We start from the raw sequence: 16,952 nt of genomic DNA, 5'->3' as shown, positions 1-16,952 counted from the left end.
AAAATGAATGGAAAGTAAACGTTCTCCTTTAAAATATATCTTTAAGAAGAAATATCCAGTTTTCACTCTTTCATTCTTCTTTCTTTGTAGCTTTTTTCTATTAGTTTCAATTAAAATCTGAGACTAATAAATTATGACATTTCTGAAAAATGAACAGACGTGTTTCTATATAAAAAATGTAAGCTGTAACTATGAGATGATATTTATTGGTTAGAAACATGACTGATTTATCTCAACCCTTCCTTTGAAGATTCAGAGTGAAATAAAGTGATAACATACCATCAACTCAAACCCTTAGCTATTGTTAAAATGCTTACTCCCTTTTTTCTTTTTTTTTTAAACAAATAGTTGAAGCAGATGCCATAAAATAAATGTAGTGAAACAGTCAAGCAGCAAGCTCCCTGTTTCCATCTTGATTATAGAAACACATTGATAGGTAAATCCTCACAGTGAAATAAATGAAAAGAATAATTAACATTCAAAGTACTCCTTACACCACCTGTTCTTTACATACTGCACTGAAATGAAGGCACCTGATGTATAAAAAGTAATGAAAAGAAACTGAGTTTCCTTCTAAAACAGAAAGAAAAGTAGCACTAAGTTTGAAAGCCAAATCAGAATGGACATACCTTTTATATCAATAGGGTACAGAATTTCTTTCATCTGATGAGTCAAGTGGTTAAGTCTAAATCCAGGTAAAATAAATATTTTACCCTATATATATATGATATAAGTCGCTGGCTATTTGTTATATAAAAAGCTCTTTTACGGAAATAGATATTGAACTTCTGTGATCTTTGAAAGCAGATACAGCAGCTAATACCTAATTCTAAGGTTATATGCTAAAAAAATGGGTTGACAATATTTTGGTCTTTACCACAAAGTGTCAGTGAACATTTTTACACATCCCTGTTATTATAATCCCTAGTTATCCAGTGCACTCTATTTATAGATGAGACCTGCATGCATCAGTCTTGTTATCTAATGGCCTTTCTGTATTCTTCCAGTGGAAGGATATTGATCCCAGATGGTCAAAGATGATGGAAGGAATTATAAACAAGGTAAATGGCAATTACTGGATAAGTCTAAATGAACAGTGATGTACAAATCAATGATAATTATAATAAGAATAATGTACTGTGGGGGTTAAGATAGACTGAGAGTTAAAATACATTGCAATAATGGCACTTATTGAGATGAGGTAAATTAAAGTATGCTAACATTTCTCCATTCTCATGGAAAATAAAAGCACCAATTAATATTACAATCTGGTGTCAGTGATGCCTGAGAGTAAGGAAATGAAGTGAGCCCTGTGCTGTCCCTGCTGACCATCTAGAGAAACTTTCCAGACCACAGTGCGCAGTCCAGCAGACTTCCTGAGTTAGGGAGATGCTGCTGAGAGTCCTGGGAGGTCTAGTGTTTGCAGGCAGAGGGCTGCAGATTATTTGACTCTGTACGATGTGACCTCTTTCACTTTCTACAACTAGACTATTTTACAGGTAGAGTTACCTTTTAGAAAACTTATAATAATGAAAAAGAGACTTGTTCACAGCAGTGCTAATGCATTCTGTTTGGTGAATAAGAAAGAATACATTTTATTGCCCTATAAGATATTAACCAGTCTTTCAAATGTCAATATTCCTGAATTATGTGTGTATGTGTATATGTATGGATATATTCAGTATTCCTGACTGTATGTGTATTATGGAGACACCATGATTTTATCTTCATGAAAATTATAATTTATCATGATTTAATATCTTAGAGAAGAGGGCAGATCTAATGAATGCGTCACCAAATGTTAACAATTATACCCACTGTTTGAGAGGAGGCTAATTTTGGAATATTTAAGAATAGTATTGATAGATGTAAAGTAATATTATGTTTATATGCAAATAACAACTATTCTTTGCATCTGTTAAGTATGAAGGTACTTCAGTGTTTCTGGACTGGAAGAATACATATTGTTAAAGTGATCATACTACCCAGTGTCATCTATAGACTCAGTACAACCCCTATCAAATTATCAATGATATTTTTCACAGAACTAGAATAAATTTTTTTTTAAAATTTGAATGGAAACAGAAAAGACCCTGAAGAGCCAAAAAAAAAAAAAAATCTTGAGAAAGAAAAAAAGAGCTGCAGGAATCAGACTCCCTGACTTCAGCCTATACTATAAAGCTGGAGTAATCAAAACAGTATGGTACTGGCACAAAACAGACACATAGGTCAATGGAACAAGAGGAAAAGCCCAGAAATAAACCCACACACTTATAGTCAATTAATCTCTGACAAAGGAGGCAAGAATATACAGTGGAAAAAAGACAATCTCTTCAATAAGTGGTGCTGGGAAGACCAGACAGTTAAATGTAGAAGAATGAAATGAGCACATTCTCTAATATCATATAGAAAAGTAAATTCAAAGTGAAGTAAATACCTAAATATAAGCCTGGATAAAACTCACAGAGCAGCAGGCCCCAGTGTTTCTGGCACCAAGGACTGGTTTCATGGAACACAATTTTTCTGCAAATGGAAGCAGGGGGAGGATGGTTTTGGTTCTGCCCACCACTCACCTCCTGCCATGTGGCCTGGTCCCTAACAGGCCACAGACCGGTACCAGTCCATAACCCTGGGGGTTGAAGACCCCTGTCCTAGAGCAAAACATAGGGAGACTCCTCTTTGACATAAATTGCAGCAATAATTTTTTGGATCCATCTCCCAGCGTAATGGAAATAAAAGCAAAAATAAACAAATGGGACCTAATTAAATTTAAAAGCTTTCACACAGCGAAGGCAACCATAAACAAAATGAAAAGACATCCTATGGACTAGGGGAAAATATTTGCAAACAATGAAACCGAGAAGGAACTCATTTCCAAAATACACAAATAGTTCAAAGTCAAGAAAACAAACAACTCAATAAAAAAAAATGGGCAGACCTAAATGGACATTTCTCTGAAGAAGACATTCAAATGGCCAATAGGCACATGCAGAGATGCTCAGCATCACTAAGGTATTCAGTTCAGTTCAGTTCAGTTGCTCAGTTGTGTCTGACTCGTTGTGACCCCGTGAATCGCAGCACACCAGGCCTCCCTGTCCATCACCAACTCCCGGAGTTCACTCAGACTCATGTCCATCAAGTCAGTGATGCCATCCAGCCATCTCATCCTCTGTCATCCCCTTCTCCTCCTGCCCCCAATCCCTCCCAGCATCAGAGTCTTTTCCAATGAGTCAACTCTTCGCATGAGGTGGCCAAAGTACTGGAGTTTCAGCTTTAGTATCATTCCCTCCAAAGAAATCCCAGGGCTGATCTCCTTCAGAATGGACTGGTTGGATCTCCTTGCAGTCCAAGAGACTCTCAAGAGTCTTCTCCAACACCACAGTTCAAAAGCATCAATTCTTCGGTGCTCACCTTTCTTCACAGTCCAACTCTCGCATCCATACATGACCACTGGAAAAACCATAGCCTTGACTAGACGGACCTTTGTTGGCAAAGTAAAATCTCTGCTTTTCAATATGCTATCTAGGTTGGTCATAACTTTTCTTTGAGAAATGCAAATCAAAACTAGGATGAGGTATCACCTTACACTGGTCAGAATGGCCATCATCAAAAAGTCTACAGATAATGAATACTGAAGAGAGTATGCAGAAAAAGGAATCCTCCTACACTGTTGGTGAGAATATAAATTTGTGCAACCATTATGGAGAATAATAGAGTTTCCTTCACAAACCAAAAATAGAGTTTATTATATGATTCAGCAATCCCACTCCTGGGCATATATCTGGAAAAGATGAAAACTGTAACTCAGAAATATACGTGCACCCCAATATTCATGGCAACACTATTTACAATAGCCAAGACATGGAAGCCACTTTAATGTCTATTGGCAGGTGAATGGATACAGAAGATATGGTACATATATACAGAAGAATACTACTCAGCCACAAAAAGAATTAATGCCATTTGCAGCAACATAGATGGATCTTGAGATTATCATGTGAAATAAGTCAGACAGAGAAAGAGAAATACCAAATGGCATCACTAACACATGGAATATAAAAAAAATGATACAGATGAACTTACTTACAAAACAGAAAGAGACTCACAGATACAGAAAACAAGCTTATGGTTACCTAAGGGGAAAGAGGGAGGGAGGGATAAATTAGGAGTCTGGGATTAACAGATCCACTATATATAACATAGATAGACAAGGTCTTACTGTGTATATATGTCTATATCTATATTCAATATCTTATAATAACCTATAATGGAAAAGAATCTGAAAGAATATTTACATGCACGCACACACACATATCTGAATCACTTTGCTGTATACCTGAAACTAACACAATGTTATAAATCAACTATGTTTCAATAAAAAGTTGTTTTGGAAAAGGAAAAAATAAGAATTAAGGTAATTTATGCACTGAGAGTTACAGAACTCTAATGCAACAGAGAGAAATAAAATGTTCAACACCTAGAGATAGAATTCCCCTTAAGGAAGAGATCTTTTTTATCTTTGCAAATTACTTTGATAAGCCACAAGGAAAACCAGACAACCTAGGCTTGATACAAAGTTAAGAAGAAAAAGGGATCCAGAAACAATTTGGATGCTAGAAAGTTAGTAGAAAAGAAGTTCTCTCAAAACTCCCCAGATAGGGATAGAGTAAGGATTATAATTTTTGATCCTAAGATTTATGGAATTATAAATTTCAATCGTAATGTTCGCTTGGGCTTCCATGTAGCTCAGACGGTAAAGAATCTGCCTGCAATGCAGGAGACCTGGGTTCAGTCCCTGGGGCAGGAAGATCTCCTGGAGAAGGGCATGGCAACCCACTCCAGTATTCTTGCCTGGAGAATCCCATGGACAGAGGAGCCTGGGGGAATACAGTCAACGGGGTCGCAAAGAACTTGACACGACTGTGTGACTGACACTATCACTACTCATGTTCGCTTGAGCCTAACATATACTTAGGTGTGTGGTTCTTCCTCTCTGGCATGTAAAATGGAGGTTTAGGGCAATTTTTATAACTCTTTAAAGACAAGATGATCATAGCAAGCTGGGGGACTTGGCCTAATATATACTTTCTTCTTGAGAAGCGACATATGAGGTTTACATGTGTTTAATCTAAATTTACACACATATATACACCTACTACATTATGGAACACAAAATTATTATTGTAGCAGTGAATATCTTTTTTGTTTCTACTTCAAAATTATAGGTTATACTTTTATTTGAGGGATAAGCCTGAAGAAAATTTGTACTCTAAAAATTATTTTAAATGTAAAATGTGAATAAAACATTGTATCTTTACTTATACAGTGGAATTTGCATGAACTGATTCTATATGTATGTCACATACACAGAGCTATGTAGAAGCCTTAAATACTTTACTTAAATTAAAAAAATTTTTATATTCAGTATACTTTACCAATATAAGAAATTTCATTAAATACTTAAAAAAATATTCAGAAAATCTCAATAGCTGATAGGTATAGAATAGGATAGTTATACAGGTAGCCGTAGAAGTTCCAGGAGGGGACTATAGACAAAAAGGGAAACCTAGGAAAGTTTGGGAGACCACTGTAAGTTCATGATTGCTCAAGAAATTTACCTGAACACTGTAGAATAAAGTAGGCCTACTTAACTCTAAAGCCATAAATAAAAGCACAAGATATGCCCCAGGCCATTAGGTGAAAGAAAAATGTTACCGCTGGTCTACTGATGTAAGTGCTACCAATCCCAGTCTGACTTTATAGGATCAGACACTCCTGCCCGATACGAAGGAGGAGCTATTGAGCTAAGTCTCACTTCTCTTTGAGGTGGACTTTTTCCGTGCCCCGCTTTATCTTGTGCACTTCCCTGGTGGCTCAGATGGTAAAAATCCGCCTGCAATGCAGGAGACGAGGGTTCGCTCTGTCTGGAGAAGGGAATGGCTACCCACTCCAGTATTCTTGCTTGGAGAGAATTCCATGGACAGAAGAATGGGGCAGGTTACAGTCCATGGGATCACAGAGTTGGACACAACTGAGCAACTTTCTCTTTTATTGTCCCTTAATTATAAAATGGTAGCTCATTTAATCCTCCAAGCAGAGCTGCCTCACCTGCCTACTTGCACCTTTCACAAGCATCCTATATTAACACATTTACTTCTTATGAATCAGTTTGCCTCTTGTTGAATTCCTTCTGTGATGACACAGAAAACCTGAGTCTCAGTAAGTCTGGACACTAGAGTCACAGTGATTCTAATTAAAAGACTGTGGGTTCCAGTCCAGTTAGGGTTTTGCCTGGGTTTGAGTCCTAGCATATGGGTTCAAATCCCAATTTGAAGCACGTGGCTTTACAGGCACCAGCATTATTATTTATCTCAGATTCTAAAATAAAATTTTGGTTGACAAATTCTAGCTACAAAACATGGTTAGGAAATAAGACTGGTAACAAAAGAAACTATTTGAAAATGAAACTGCCTTTGAAAATGAAATCATAGTACTGCCAGTGTGAAATGAGCAGCATTACTAAAGTTGACTTCATTTGAAAAGATACAAAGACCTTCAGAAAACATTAAATTCCAGTAAGTTAATCAAGATGAAATTTCATAGAATATTGGGCATGAACCAAAAATGTGCCTGAACCATGATTCTCTATAGGAAAGCACAGCCTGGAATATGAACGCTTGAATGTCACAGGCATTGTATGTTTCTGTTGTTGCTTCATTGCTGGTGTGCAGGCTGATTTTCAAGAAGACGGGAAAGGGCTCTATCAGTGATGTAAGAATCCCATCAATACCGGAAAACACCAAGGGCTGTGTAGTGGTATTTCGTAAACAAAACAAAACCCTGAGGAACTTGACTGGTAGGAGCAGAAGAGAAAGTGGTATTCTGTGTGTTCACTGAAAGATGAAACAGTGGCCGGAGGAACTATAAGAAAAATTTCTCATGTGAACTAAGAAAGAGTTTGTGTGTCAACCTAATTTGAGATAGTGGCCCTTTTTATCCTACTTAAAGTATCTTCAGGGAGTTCCTAGCTGTCCAAAATTGGTTAATAATTCAACAGCTAGTAATTCCTGAATGAAAATAAGTTAATATGGCTGATCTTTTTGTCTGGTCTAGGACACCTCTGTATTTTTATCAATAGGATGCAATAGAATAAAGCTGAGTAAAACCTACAAGTTTAGCTTCCTCAGTATATTGATGACTGCTGGCTCCCATCTCATCCCCTCTTGTTTCATCAAGACTTTCTGATAGTTTAGTGGCGAAGAATCTGCCTTCCAATGCAGGAGACATGGGTTCAATTCCGGGTCAGGGAACTAAGATCCGATATGCCTCAGGGCAACTAAGTCCATGTGCCACAACTTGAGAAGCTCATGCATTGCAGCTACGCCGGCCATTCACTCTAGAGCTTGTGCTCAGCAACAGGCAGGCCCTTGTACTGCAGCTAGAGAAACCCAAGTGCCACAGCTAGAGAAAGTCCACCTGTCACAACACAGACCCAGCACAGCCAACAATTATAGATAAATGGACACAGACCCAGCACAGCCAATTATAGATAAATGGAAGCTGCGATCTCATTAAAAAAAAAAAAAAAAAAAAGAAGAAGAATGCGGTTCTTCAGAGCTGGACTTCTGAGAAAGTTTACAAAACTGGAGACTATCATCCCTGCATTAATGAGTTCATGTGTGACATTTTACTACCCCGGAAACTGGGATTTATAAAAGGTAAAGAATTGCCAGCAACCACATAACCAGAGCCAGAAGCCATGGTTCTCCACACATAGTCTCATAGTCCTATTCATCAGAGGCCAAGACATGAGCCAAAGGATGTGATAATTTACATTTATTGCTGCCTTATATTTCACTTGCATGCCTGTCAATATTCATCTTTTTCTAAGAAGATCTTGGATCATAATATACCTTAAATCTCCATCAACATTTTGACCACCCCAAAGTAAATAAAGGATTACTACTCCATATTATACTTACTGATGGATACAAGAAAAATAATTGGGATGCATGCATTCTATATAATGCTTGGAGAGGAAGTCCAATACACTCATAATGCAATGTAAGTTAAAATGAGATAAAATAATGATACTCTGTTGATCTAGTTAAGATTTTATATTAAATATTTCTAAATTCAACTAGAAATAAAAATATTCAGAAAAACATTTAATGCTGGCTAAATTTATATTTTATGCTAAAACAAGAGATCCTTTTGAGAAGAGATTTAGAGGGTTACATTCTCATTTGGTTATTAACCTAAATGATGTTATTTTACTGGATTTCATATGTGCACAGATCCTGCTGGGAAAGAATAAAACTGGACTCATTTAGGAAGAGGCAATGTGGCTATATGAGAAAAGCTGCCATATGTGAAACCTCACTTTATGCCTGTTGAAATTGTTGTATTTCAGGTCTCCTAGGGACATGTCCATTGTGCTATTGTGCAATTTTATCAGCATGAACTTCTGCTGAATATTTTCACTTCTCTTTAAAACTCATATTTTGGCAGAGCTAACTTCAAAACAATATTACAACATCTGTGCCCATACACCTGGGAGCCATCAAAGATATATCCTAAAGATTAAGTATATTTTCTAATCTTACAGAATGCCACAAAATGAGAGTAAAGGTTATAGATACATTTTTCCTAGTCTGGAATGTTTTGAAAGGAACCACTTTCAAACTATTTTCTCTTTCCTTCGAAAGATTCTCAAAAGAGAATCAATATTTCTAAGGCTGTAAACAATTTCCCTAGAAATTTAACAGAATATTCTTTTTTTTTTTGCTGATTAGAGAGGTTCTTGATGCAAATTTCCATGAGAGACATTATGAATATACACAAAATTCCAAACTATATTCTCAAAATGTTTTCAAATAAGACTCTACAGTAACTGTATGAAACAAAAGAAAGCTAAAGAACATTCTACAACTTTGAATTTATTTGCTACTTTTAATCTCTGGCTCTACCACTAAATTAATGCCATCTTCTTTCAAAAAGTAGAAATTAGGGACCTCCCTGGTGGTCCAGTGGCTAAGACTCTGTGCTCCCAATGTCGGGGGCCCAGGTTCAATCCCTGGTCAGGGAACTAGATCCCACAACTAAAAGACCCCACTTGCTGCAACTAAGACTTGGCACAGCCAAATAAATAAATATTAAAAAAAAACCCAGAACAAAAATAGAAATTATGGTTGAATCAGCATTTCTCAAAGAGAAGATGGAGGTTTTGACAAAAAATAAAATTCTGAATACAGAGAAGTGTCTCCTAACCTTTCATTAATTGTTCTATCTTTATGGATTAAACACATATACCAAAATAGCCTGTAGTAGATGGTACTCAGAATGAAATGGGCAGAACAATTTGCTGTTGAAGGATAATGTAGACTATGTGAAATTTTTATGGCTTCAAAATAGGAATGGAATTGAGGAACTCCACATGCGGGTTCTCTTGACTTTGTCATCAATTTATCCAATTACGATAAATACTAAACACTTAAGGTATGCTTTCTATGTGTCAGGTATTGTTGGAATTGCTTTACAAGTGTTAACTCATTAAAGTTTCATCACAACCACACGTGACAGGTACTTTATCACCCTCCTACAGATGAGGAAACTAAGGCACTGAAAGTTTAAATCACTTGCCCCCAGGTTCATCCAGCTTGTCAGTGGGGGCAGGGCCAAGGCATCACACCCGAAATCTATCCCCAAATCCTTATCACTTCCTTTTCCTTCCTTTATTTTCCTTATAGGCAACAGAACAGCTTTCAGCTCTTACTTTGAAGCAAGGAATAAGATGTTAGAGGTGATTAACTTTAAGTTATTTCAAATTTAAACAAAAATATACCACCCCACCTTATCTGTCTCCTAAGAAATCTGTATGCAGGGCAAGAAGCAACAGTTAGAACGGGACATGGAACAACAGACTGGTTCCAGATTGGGAAAGGAGTACATCAAGGCTGTATATTGTCACTCTGTTTATTTAACTTACATGCAGAGTACATCATATGACGCACTAGGCTGGATGACTCACAAGCTGGAATCAAGATTGCCAGGAGAAATATTAACAACCTCAGACATGCAGATGATACCACTTTAATGGCAGAAAGTGAAGAGGTGCTAAAGAGCCTCTTGATGAAGGTGAAAGAGAAAAGTGAAAAAGCTGGTTTAAAACTTAACATTCGAAAAACAAAGATCATGGCATCTGGTCTCATCACTTCATGGCAAATAGATGGGGAAAAAGTGGAAGCAGTGATAGATTTTATTTTCTTGGGCTCCAAAATCACTGCAGATGGTGACTGCAGCCATGAAATTAAGTGACACTTGCTCATTGGAAGGAAAGCTATGACAAATCTAGACAGCATATTAAAAAGGAGAGACATCACTTTGCCAACAAACCTCCATACAGTCCAAGGTATGGTTTTTCCAGTAATCATGTACAGATGTGAGAGCTGGACCATAAAGAAGGCTGAGCACCGAAGAACTGATGCTTTTGAAATGTGGTGCTGGAGAAGGCTCTTGAGAGTCCCTTAGACAGCAAGGAGATCAAACCAGTCCATCCTAAAGGAGATCAACCCTGAATATGCTTTGGAAGGACTGATGTTGAAGCTGAAGCTCCAGTACTTTGGGCATCTGATCCGAAGAGCCTACTCATTGGTAAAGACCCTGATGTTGGGAGAGACTGAGGGCAAGAGAGGAAGGGGGAGACAGAGGATGAGATGGATGATGGCATCACTGACTCAATGGACATGAGTTTGAACAAACGCAGGGAGATAGTGAAGGACAAGGAAGCCTGATGTGCTTCAGTTCATGGGTCCAAAGAGTCAGACACAAGTTAGTGACTGAACAAGAACAAATTCAAGGCAGAACATATAACAAAGAAGTTATATTATTTTGCAGGGGTGGGGTTCTTGATTCTACAACTAGGGATGGAATCCATGGCCTCTGCAGTGAGAGCATGGACTCTTAACCACGGGACTAAGGAATGGAGTATTCCCTGTCATATCAGTAAACAAACAATGTCGTGGTCATCAGCAACTGCAGCCACTGCCAACAGTGAGCTGGTGAGCCCCGACAGGACTCAGGAAAGAGAAGAATACCTGCCATCTAGCAGCTACTCCTTGCAGTCACTCCCCACAGTGAGCCCTGAGGAAACTTGGGATGTGAAAATACGGGATACTGGCCCTGGACAGGGGAGGTGTGTATCAAAGGGATGATTTTGGTGAGCCCAGACTCCTATGTATCTTCCCATACATAGAAAAGTGCTGAATTCCTTAACTTGAGATATCTGGTTTACCTTTAATTAACAATAATCTTTTGATGTTCAGACTACCTGCCCTTTATTGCAAAACTTCTATATAAGCCGGCTACCCGCTTTGCCTCTTTGGAGTAGTTCTCTAAGGCGCTGTCTCCTGGGTTTGCAGTCCTGAAAATTCCCATTGAGTAAACTGTAACTCTCAACTTAGAGGATGTGAATGATTTTTTAAGTTGAGAGACCACCAGAGGAGCCTCTTAACAAAGAAATTCAACTTCACAGTTGATACAAGCAAGTAGTAGAATTTGATCTCACTTCTTCCTCACGTGCCATCCCTCCTTTTGGAGAAGAGGATTGGTGTCGATTCCTATGGGAGAGAACTGAGCTCTTCAGTAGCTAGAGGAACGCCACGTGCTGGAGAAACCACTGGGAGAAGCGTGACACGTGCTCGTGTGCTGAGAACGGACTTTTCCCCTTGTAGGCCAGGTGAAAAAAAGGACAATGAACCAGTTGTTTGATGTTCCTCATTTGCATGTCTTGAGGTACAGCATAAAAAGTAAATAATTTCTGCTGTAGACAGATTACACACCCTTGGATTCCTCTTCCTCATCTGGCCTTTGAAAATGCTTTGCTGAAACCTTTCAGGGAGTTTGGGAGTTTTTGAGCATAAGCCACCTGTTCTTCTTATATGTTCCTGCAATAAACCCTTCTTTGCTCAGAACTCTGACATGTCCGTTTGTTTGGCCTCACTGTGAGTTGGGGATATGGACCTGCGTACAGTAACAAAAGGAGCAAGGCCGTGTATCTGCATTTCAAGCGAGGGTTGTATCAGTTTTCTATTATCATTGTCAGACATAAATTCTCCAAATATTTATTTGACCTGCCAGGAACACAGTGTCATGAGTCTGAACTAGGATTTCCTATTAGAAAAAAAGGTCATTAGACAAAAGACATAGAAGAATATTGTGCTCTAAATGCAGTGGATTTAAAAAAAAACAACAAGGTCTCAAAATCACTAACGTGACTTGGTAATTAAACTGTGTCAATGCTGCTGCCAAAAAAGAGTTTGCAGTTTGGAAGCTGTACTTACTATTGACCTGATTTTACAATTGAGATCATGTCTGCATTTTCATTTGGAAACAAAATTGATCACTGTGTTCTATAAACAAGGCCTGTCAAGTTATTACTCTGTAACTACCTTGCAAACACATATTTAAGAATGTTATGATTTATGATATCATATAGGAGACAAACTATTTCATTTTTTACTTCCCATTCTTAGCTCCTTTTAAATTATTTTAAATTCCTCAAGTTCTTTAATAAATTTCTTTGATAAATTTAAAGATACTTTTTAATGTCCACTTTTAATATATTGGCTTCTTGCCCCAAATGCTACATTAAAATTGACAAAGTGATCATTCCTCTAATGTTCTCTGAAATCAGTATAATGCTCACTTTTTTTGTTTTAATCAGTACTCAATATTATTGTATCCTAATCTTAGTGGACAAACATAATTTAGAAGGTTCATACAATGTGTGTATTTTATACAAATATATGAAGGATGACAGAATGAAATCAATACGAAAGGTTAATTTAGTTGTTTTAAAGCCATTTCAGATTATCTAAGACTTTCATCCATCTAGTTCATAATATCTATTTCTTAGAGATTTTCTCAAAATTATAATTAAAAAAATGAATCTAAATTAATAATAAAAACATCCCCATACTCCTTGGAAGAATGAAAAACTGTTATAAGTATCTTCTTTCACTACTTCTGGATGGATTTTATTTTACTTTCAAAAGTAAGTTCAGAATTAAAGAAATATTCATTTTGCCCCTTGACAGTCTGCAATTGAAGGAGAATAATGCTGATGGTTGGATTCTAGGCAGGAATCCAAAGAAACTCTCTGTTCTTGACTGGCTAATTTAAGAGCAGTCCTACCTCTTTCACCTTCATTTTCTTCTTGGTCGTCTGTTAGTGGGGTCACTTCTGGTTGCTCTACAATCATGGCATCTTCTTGGTTTGATGAAAGCTCTAAATAGAATGAGACAGAAGGACGCTCAGAGATGTTTTGGTTGGAATCTGTGGGAAACCAGTGACTAAAGCTCAGAAAGCTAAAGTTCTTTTTTCCCCTCCAAGTTTCAACGGTCACATAAGGAGAGCACTAGAGCCACTCTCCAGGAATCACTGCCTAGAAGCACACACGCCCCCTGCTCACACACACCAGTGTATACAGAAGTCATGACACAGCGTCACCTCATCCTCAGATAACAATATATTCTGGTTTCAGTACCTTCTGTTTCCATACAGGAACTCTGGGACTCTGCCTCAAGTTTTACTTCTTTCTTCGTTGAATCATTCTCTTGCCCTGTTATGAACAGTGATTGAAAAATAAATATGACATGGATGGCCATAGCTTTATCCCTGGTGTGAAAAGATAATCAATTCAGAAACCATGCTTTGATCATGCCTGGAGAGGCAGAGAACAGTTCTGAACCAAAGCCAAAGGTGAATATCTCATTTTGTAAATTATCAAATTTATATTGATTAGTTAATGAGAAATATCCAGATAATGTAGGCAAAAAACTTCTCTTTGAACTGATTGGTGTAATTAGTATTTAGCTAATCAATACACTGAACATCAATGGATACAAACTGGAAGTCAAAATTTTGAAGAATTTCTAGACTGCATGGGTTAATTATATTCAATTTCTCTTTATTATATAGATCTTTCTGTATTGAGGATTCCTAGGAAATTAAAACACTGCTTGTATTTTCATTCTTCCATCAGCAGAGCATAAAAAAACTTGAGTAATATGAGCACACAGGGATGGGGGTCACCTAATAGCTCAACCATTCTTACAAAACCCTACTAAATACAGCAAAGGTCAGGAGGGAATTCAGCCAACTCTTGATTACTCCAAGGCTGCTTATCTAGGAAAGCATTTTCTCCCCCACCTTCTTGGGTTTTCCTCCTCTCCCCTGTGGAGTTTAGAACATTTAAGGGCCAAGAGAAGAAAATGAAATTTGTCCATTTTGCATTATTTTAATGAAAGATTTTATGCTAAGGATATTACTGTTATATTAAAAAAAACATTCCAGAGCTAGAGGTTACAGGTACAAAGCTGAAGCAGAGGTTCGTGGGCTCTTAGCCTGTGTACGTCCCTAAAGGAGATGCATCATTTTTCCAAGTTGCCTCTACTTCTGAGAAAAGATCTTCTTTCCCTGCCTGAGACCATGTGACTTGCAGTGGCTCCTATGAGACAAGTCTATGTGCCCAGCTCACCTAAACAGAATATACAGTGTGTGCTCTTTTGTATTTTACTATATGTTTTCTGTAAGATTAATCCTTTCACTGCATGTATCAATGGCCTATTCTTTATCACTGATGTCTATTAATTCCATTGTATGAATATGTCTCAGTTTGGGGCTAAATGAATAACACTATTAAAAACATTTTTGTATATGTCTTTTGGGGGACATATGTATACATATCACTTGGGTATAAACCCAGGAGTGAAATGGTTAAGTAACAGGCAACGCATATGTTTAGCTGGACTAACTCCTGAAAAATGGTGTTCTGAAGAGTTTGTTCCATTTTATAGTCTCACCAGAAATGTATGTTTAGCTGGACTAACTCCTGAAAAATGGTGTTCTGAAGAGTTTGTTCCATTTTATAGTCTCACCAGAAATGTATGAGAATTCCAATTAGACATAGTCTAATTGGACTATGTCATGATATAAAAGTCTTTTTTCTTTCAGCTACACCACACAGCATGTGGGATCTTAGATCCCCAACTAGGGATCAAACCCATGCCCCTTGTACTGAAGACATAGAGTCTTAACCCCTGAACCACCAGTGTGCTGTGTGCTAAGTCACTATAGTTGCATCCAGCTCTTTGTGACCCTGTGGACTGTTACCCTTGTTCCTCTATTCATGGGATTCTTCAGGCAAGAATACTGGTGTAGGTCGCTATTTCCTCCTCCAGGGGATCTTCCTGACCAGGGATCGAACCTGCATCTTTTACGTCTTCTGCATTGGCAGGCGGGTCGTTTACCACCAGTGCCACCTGGGAAGCATGGAATCTCAGCCCCTGGACCACCAGGGAAGTCCCCAAAAGTCTTTATATGGGGAAGAAGCCATGCAGAATCTTTACCCCTCAAAATCATTTCCATCCTTTTCACCTCTGGGTACCATACAAAGTGGTCACATCTTTGCACATTGAGCTCCTTTGCCTATTTGTTTATGCTATTTATTCACCCATTCCTCATTCTCATCACACTGTAACATAGCTGTATCTGTGTTCGTTTCCCTTATCAGGTTGTAAGCACTGTGATGTTACACACTGCTTTATTCCTAATTCTCTGCCTAGTGTGTGCACATGCTCCGTTGCTCAGTAGTGTTGAACTCTTTGCAATCCTACGGACTATAGCCCACCAGGCTCCTCTGTCTGTGGTATTTTCCAGCAAGAAAACTGGAGTGGGTTACTATTTAGTCCTCCAAGGGATCTTCCTGACCCAGGGATCAAACCCGTTTCTTATGTCCACCTGCACTGGCAGGCAGATTCTTTACCATTGCATCTGGGAAGCTTTTCTACCTAACACCTACTAATAAAGAGTGATCGATAAATGTTTAATTAATTGGCCCTCCATTATAGTCCTCATCAATGTCGGTAAATAGTAATTAGGGACTGTAACTTACTTCCATTTGCAACAAAGCACTAAGGCTAAGCACTACATGTGCTATCTTTATTGCAAAGAATCTTGGAGGAAGAATTGAATGTTTTAGGCAAATTATCATCTCTTTAGGCTTCCATTTCATTATCTTTAGGAAAAAAAGCCCTCCCCACCCCCCCAAAAAAATCCCCTAGATACTATCTTGGGCTTTCCTGGTGGCTCAGTGGTCAAGAATACACCTATCAATGCAGAAGGTGCAGGGTTGATCCCTGGGTCTGAAAGATCCCCTGGAGAAGGAAATGGCCACCCACTCCAGCATTCTTGCCTGGGAAATCCCATGGACAGAGAAGTCTGGTGGCCTACAGTCCATGGGGTAACAACAGAGTGAAACATGACTTAGCGACTAAACTACAGCAACAGATACTAATACCTTAGATTGCACCTTTGGCATTATATGAGGTTATGTCCCCTGGTAAAGTTCCTAGTTATCCCTGACATTTGTCTACTGGGAGGACGATGTCAACGGAAACTTCACTGGTTTGAGTGAGCTTCATTCTCTAACCCCTTTCAGGGATCACAGCCTTGTTGTGGAATCAACACTGCTAGGAGAAATATTAACAACCTCAGAAATGCACATGATACTGCTCTAATGGCAGAAAGCGAAGAGGAACTAAAGAGCCCCTTGATGAGGGTGAAAGAGGAGAGTGAAAAGCTGACTTAAAACTCAACATTCAAAAAACAAAGATCATGGCATCTGTTCCCATCACTTCAAGGCAAATCAGTTCAGTTCAGTTCAGTTCAGTTCAGTTCAGTTCAGTAGCTCAGTCGTGTCCGACTCTTTGCGACCCCATGAATTGCAGCACGCCAGGCCTCCCTGTCCATCACCAACTCCCGGAGTTCACTCAAACTCACATCCATCAAGTCGGTGATGCCATCCAGCCATCTCATCCTCTGTCGTCCCCTTCTCCTCCTGCCCCCAATCCCTCCCAGCATCAGAGTCTTTTCCAATGAGTCAACTCTTC

At 38.4% G+C, this 16,952-nt stretch overlaps 1 protein-coding gene across 4 annotated transcripts in view; it reads right to left on the bottom strand.

The window, feature by feature from the left end:
* MACROD2 (mono-ADP ribosylhydrolase 2) overlaps positions 1–16,952 on the bottom strand; it is a 2,333,538-nt gene that overhangs the window by 86,145 nt on the left and 2,230,441 nt on the right. For all 4 annotated transcript variants that reach the window (XM_069547115.1, XM_069547113.1, XM_069547114.1 and 1 more), the window contains 2 exons: positions 13,547–13,621; positions 13,195–13,287 (listed from right to left, as the gene is read on the bottom strand). In XM_069547115.1, the coding sequence (XP_069403216.1) occupies positions 13,195–13,287; positions 13,547–13,621 (168 nt within the window). The remainder of the gene's footprint in view (positions 1–13,194; positions 13,288–13,546; positions 13,622–16,952) is intronic.

Source organism: Ovis canadensis, chromosome 13, assembly GCF_042477335.2.
Source record: "Ovis canadensis isolate MfBH-ARS-UI-01 breed Bighorn chromosome 13, ARS-UI_OviCan_v2, whole genome shotgun sequence".
Taxonomy (NCBI): domain Eukaryota; kingdom Metazoa; phylum Chordata; class Mammalia; order Artiodactyla; family Bovidae; genus Ovis; species Ovis canadensis.
Note: the sequence above shows the minus strand (reverse complement) of the source record. Positions and strands in the feature narration are given on the sequence as shown.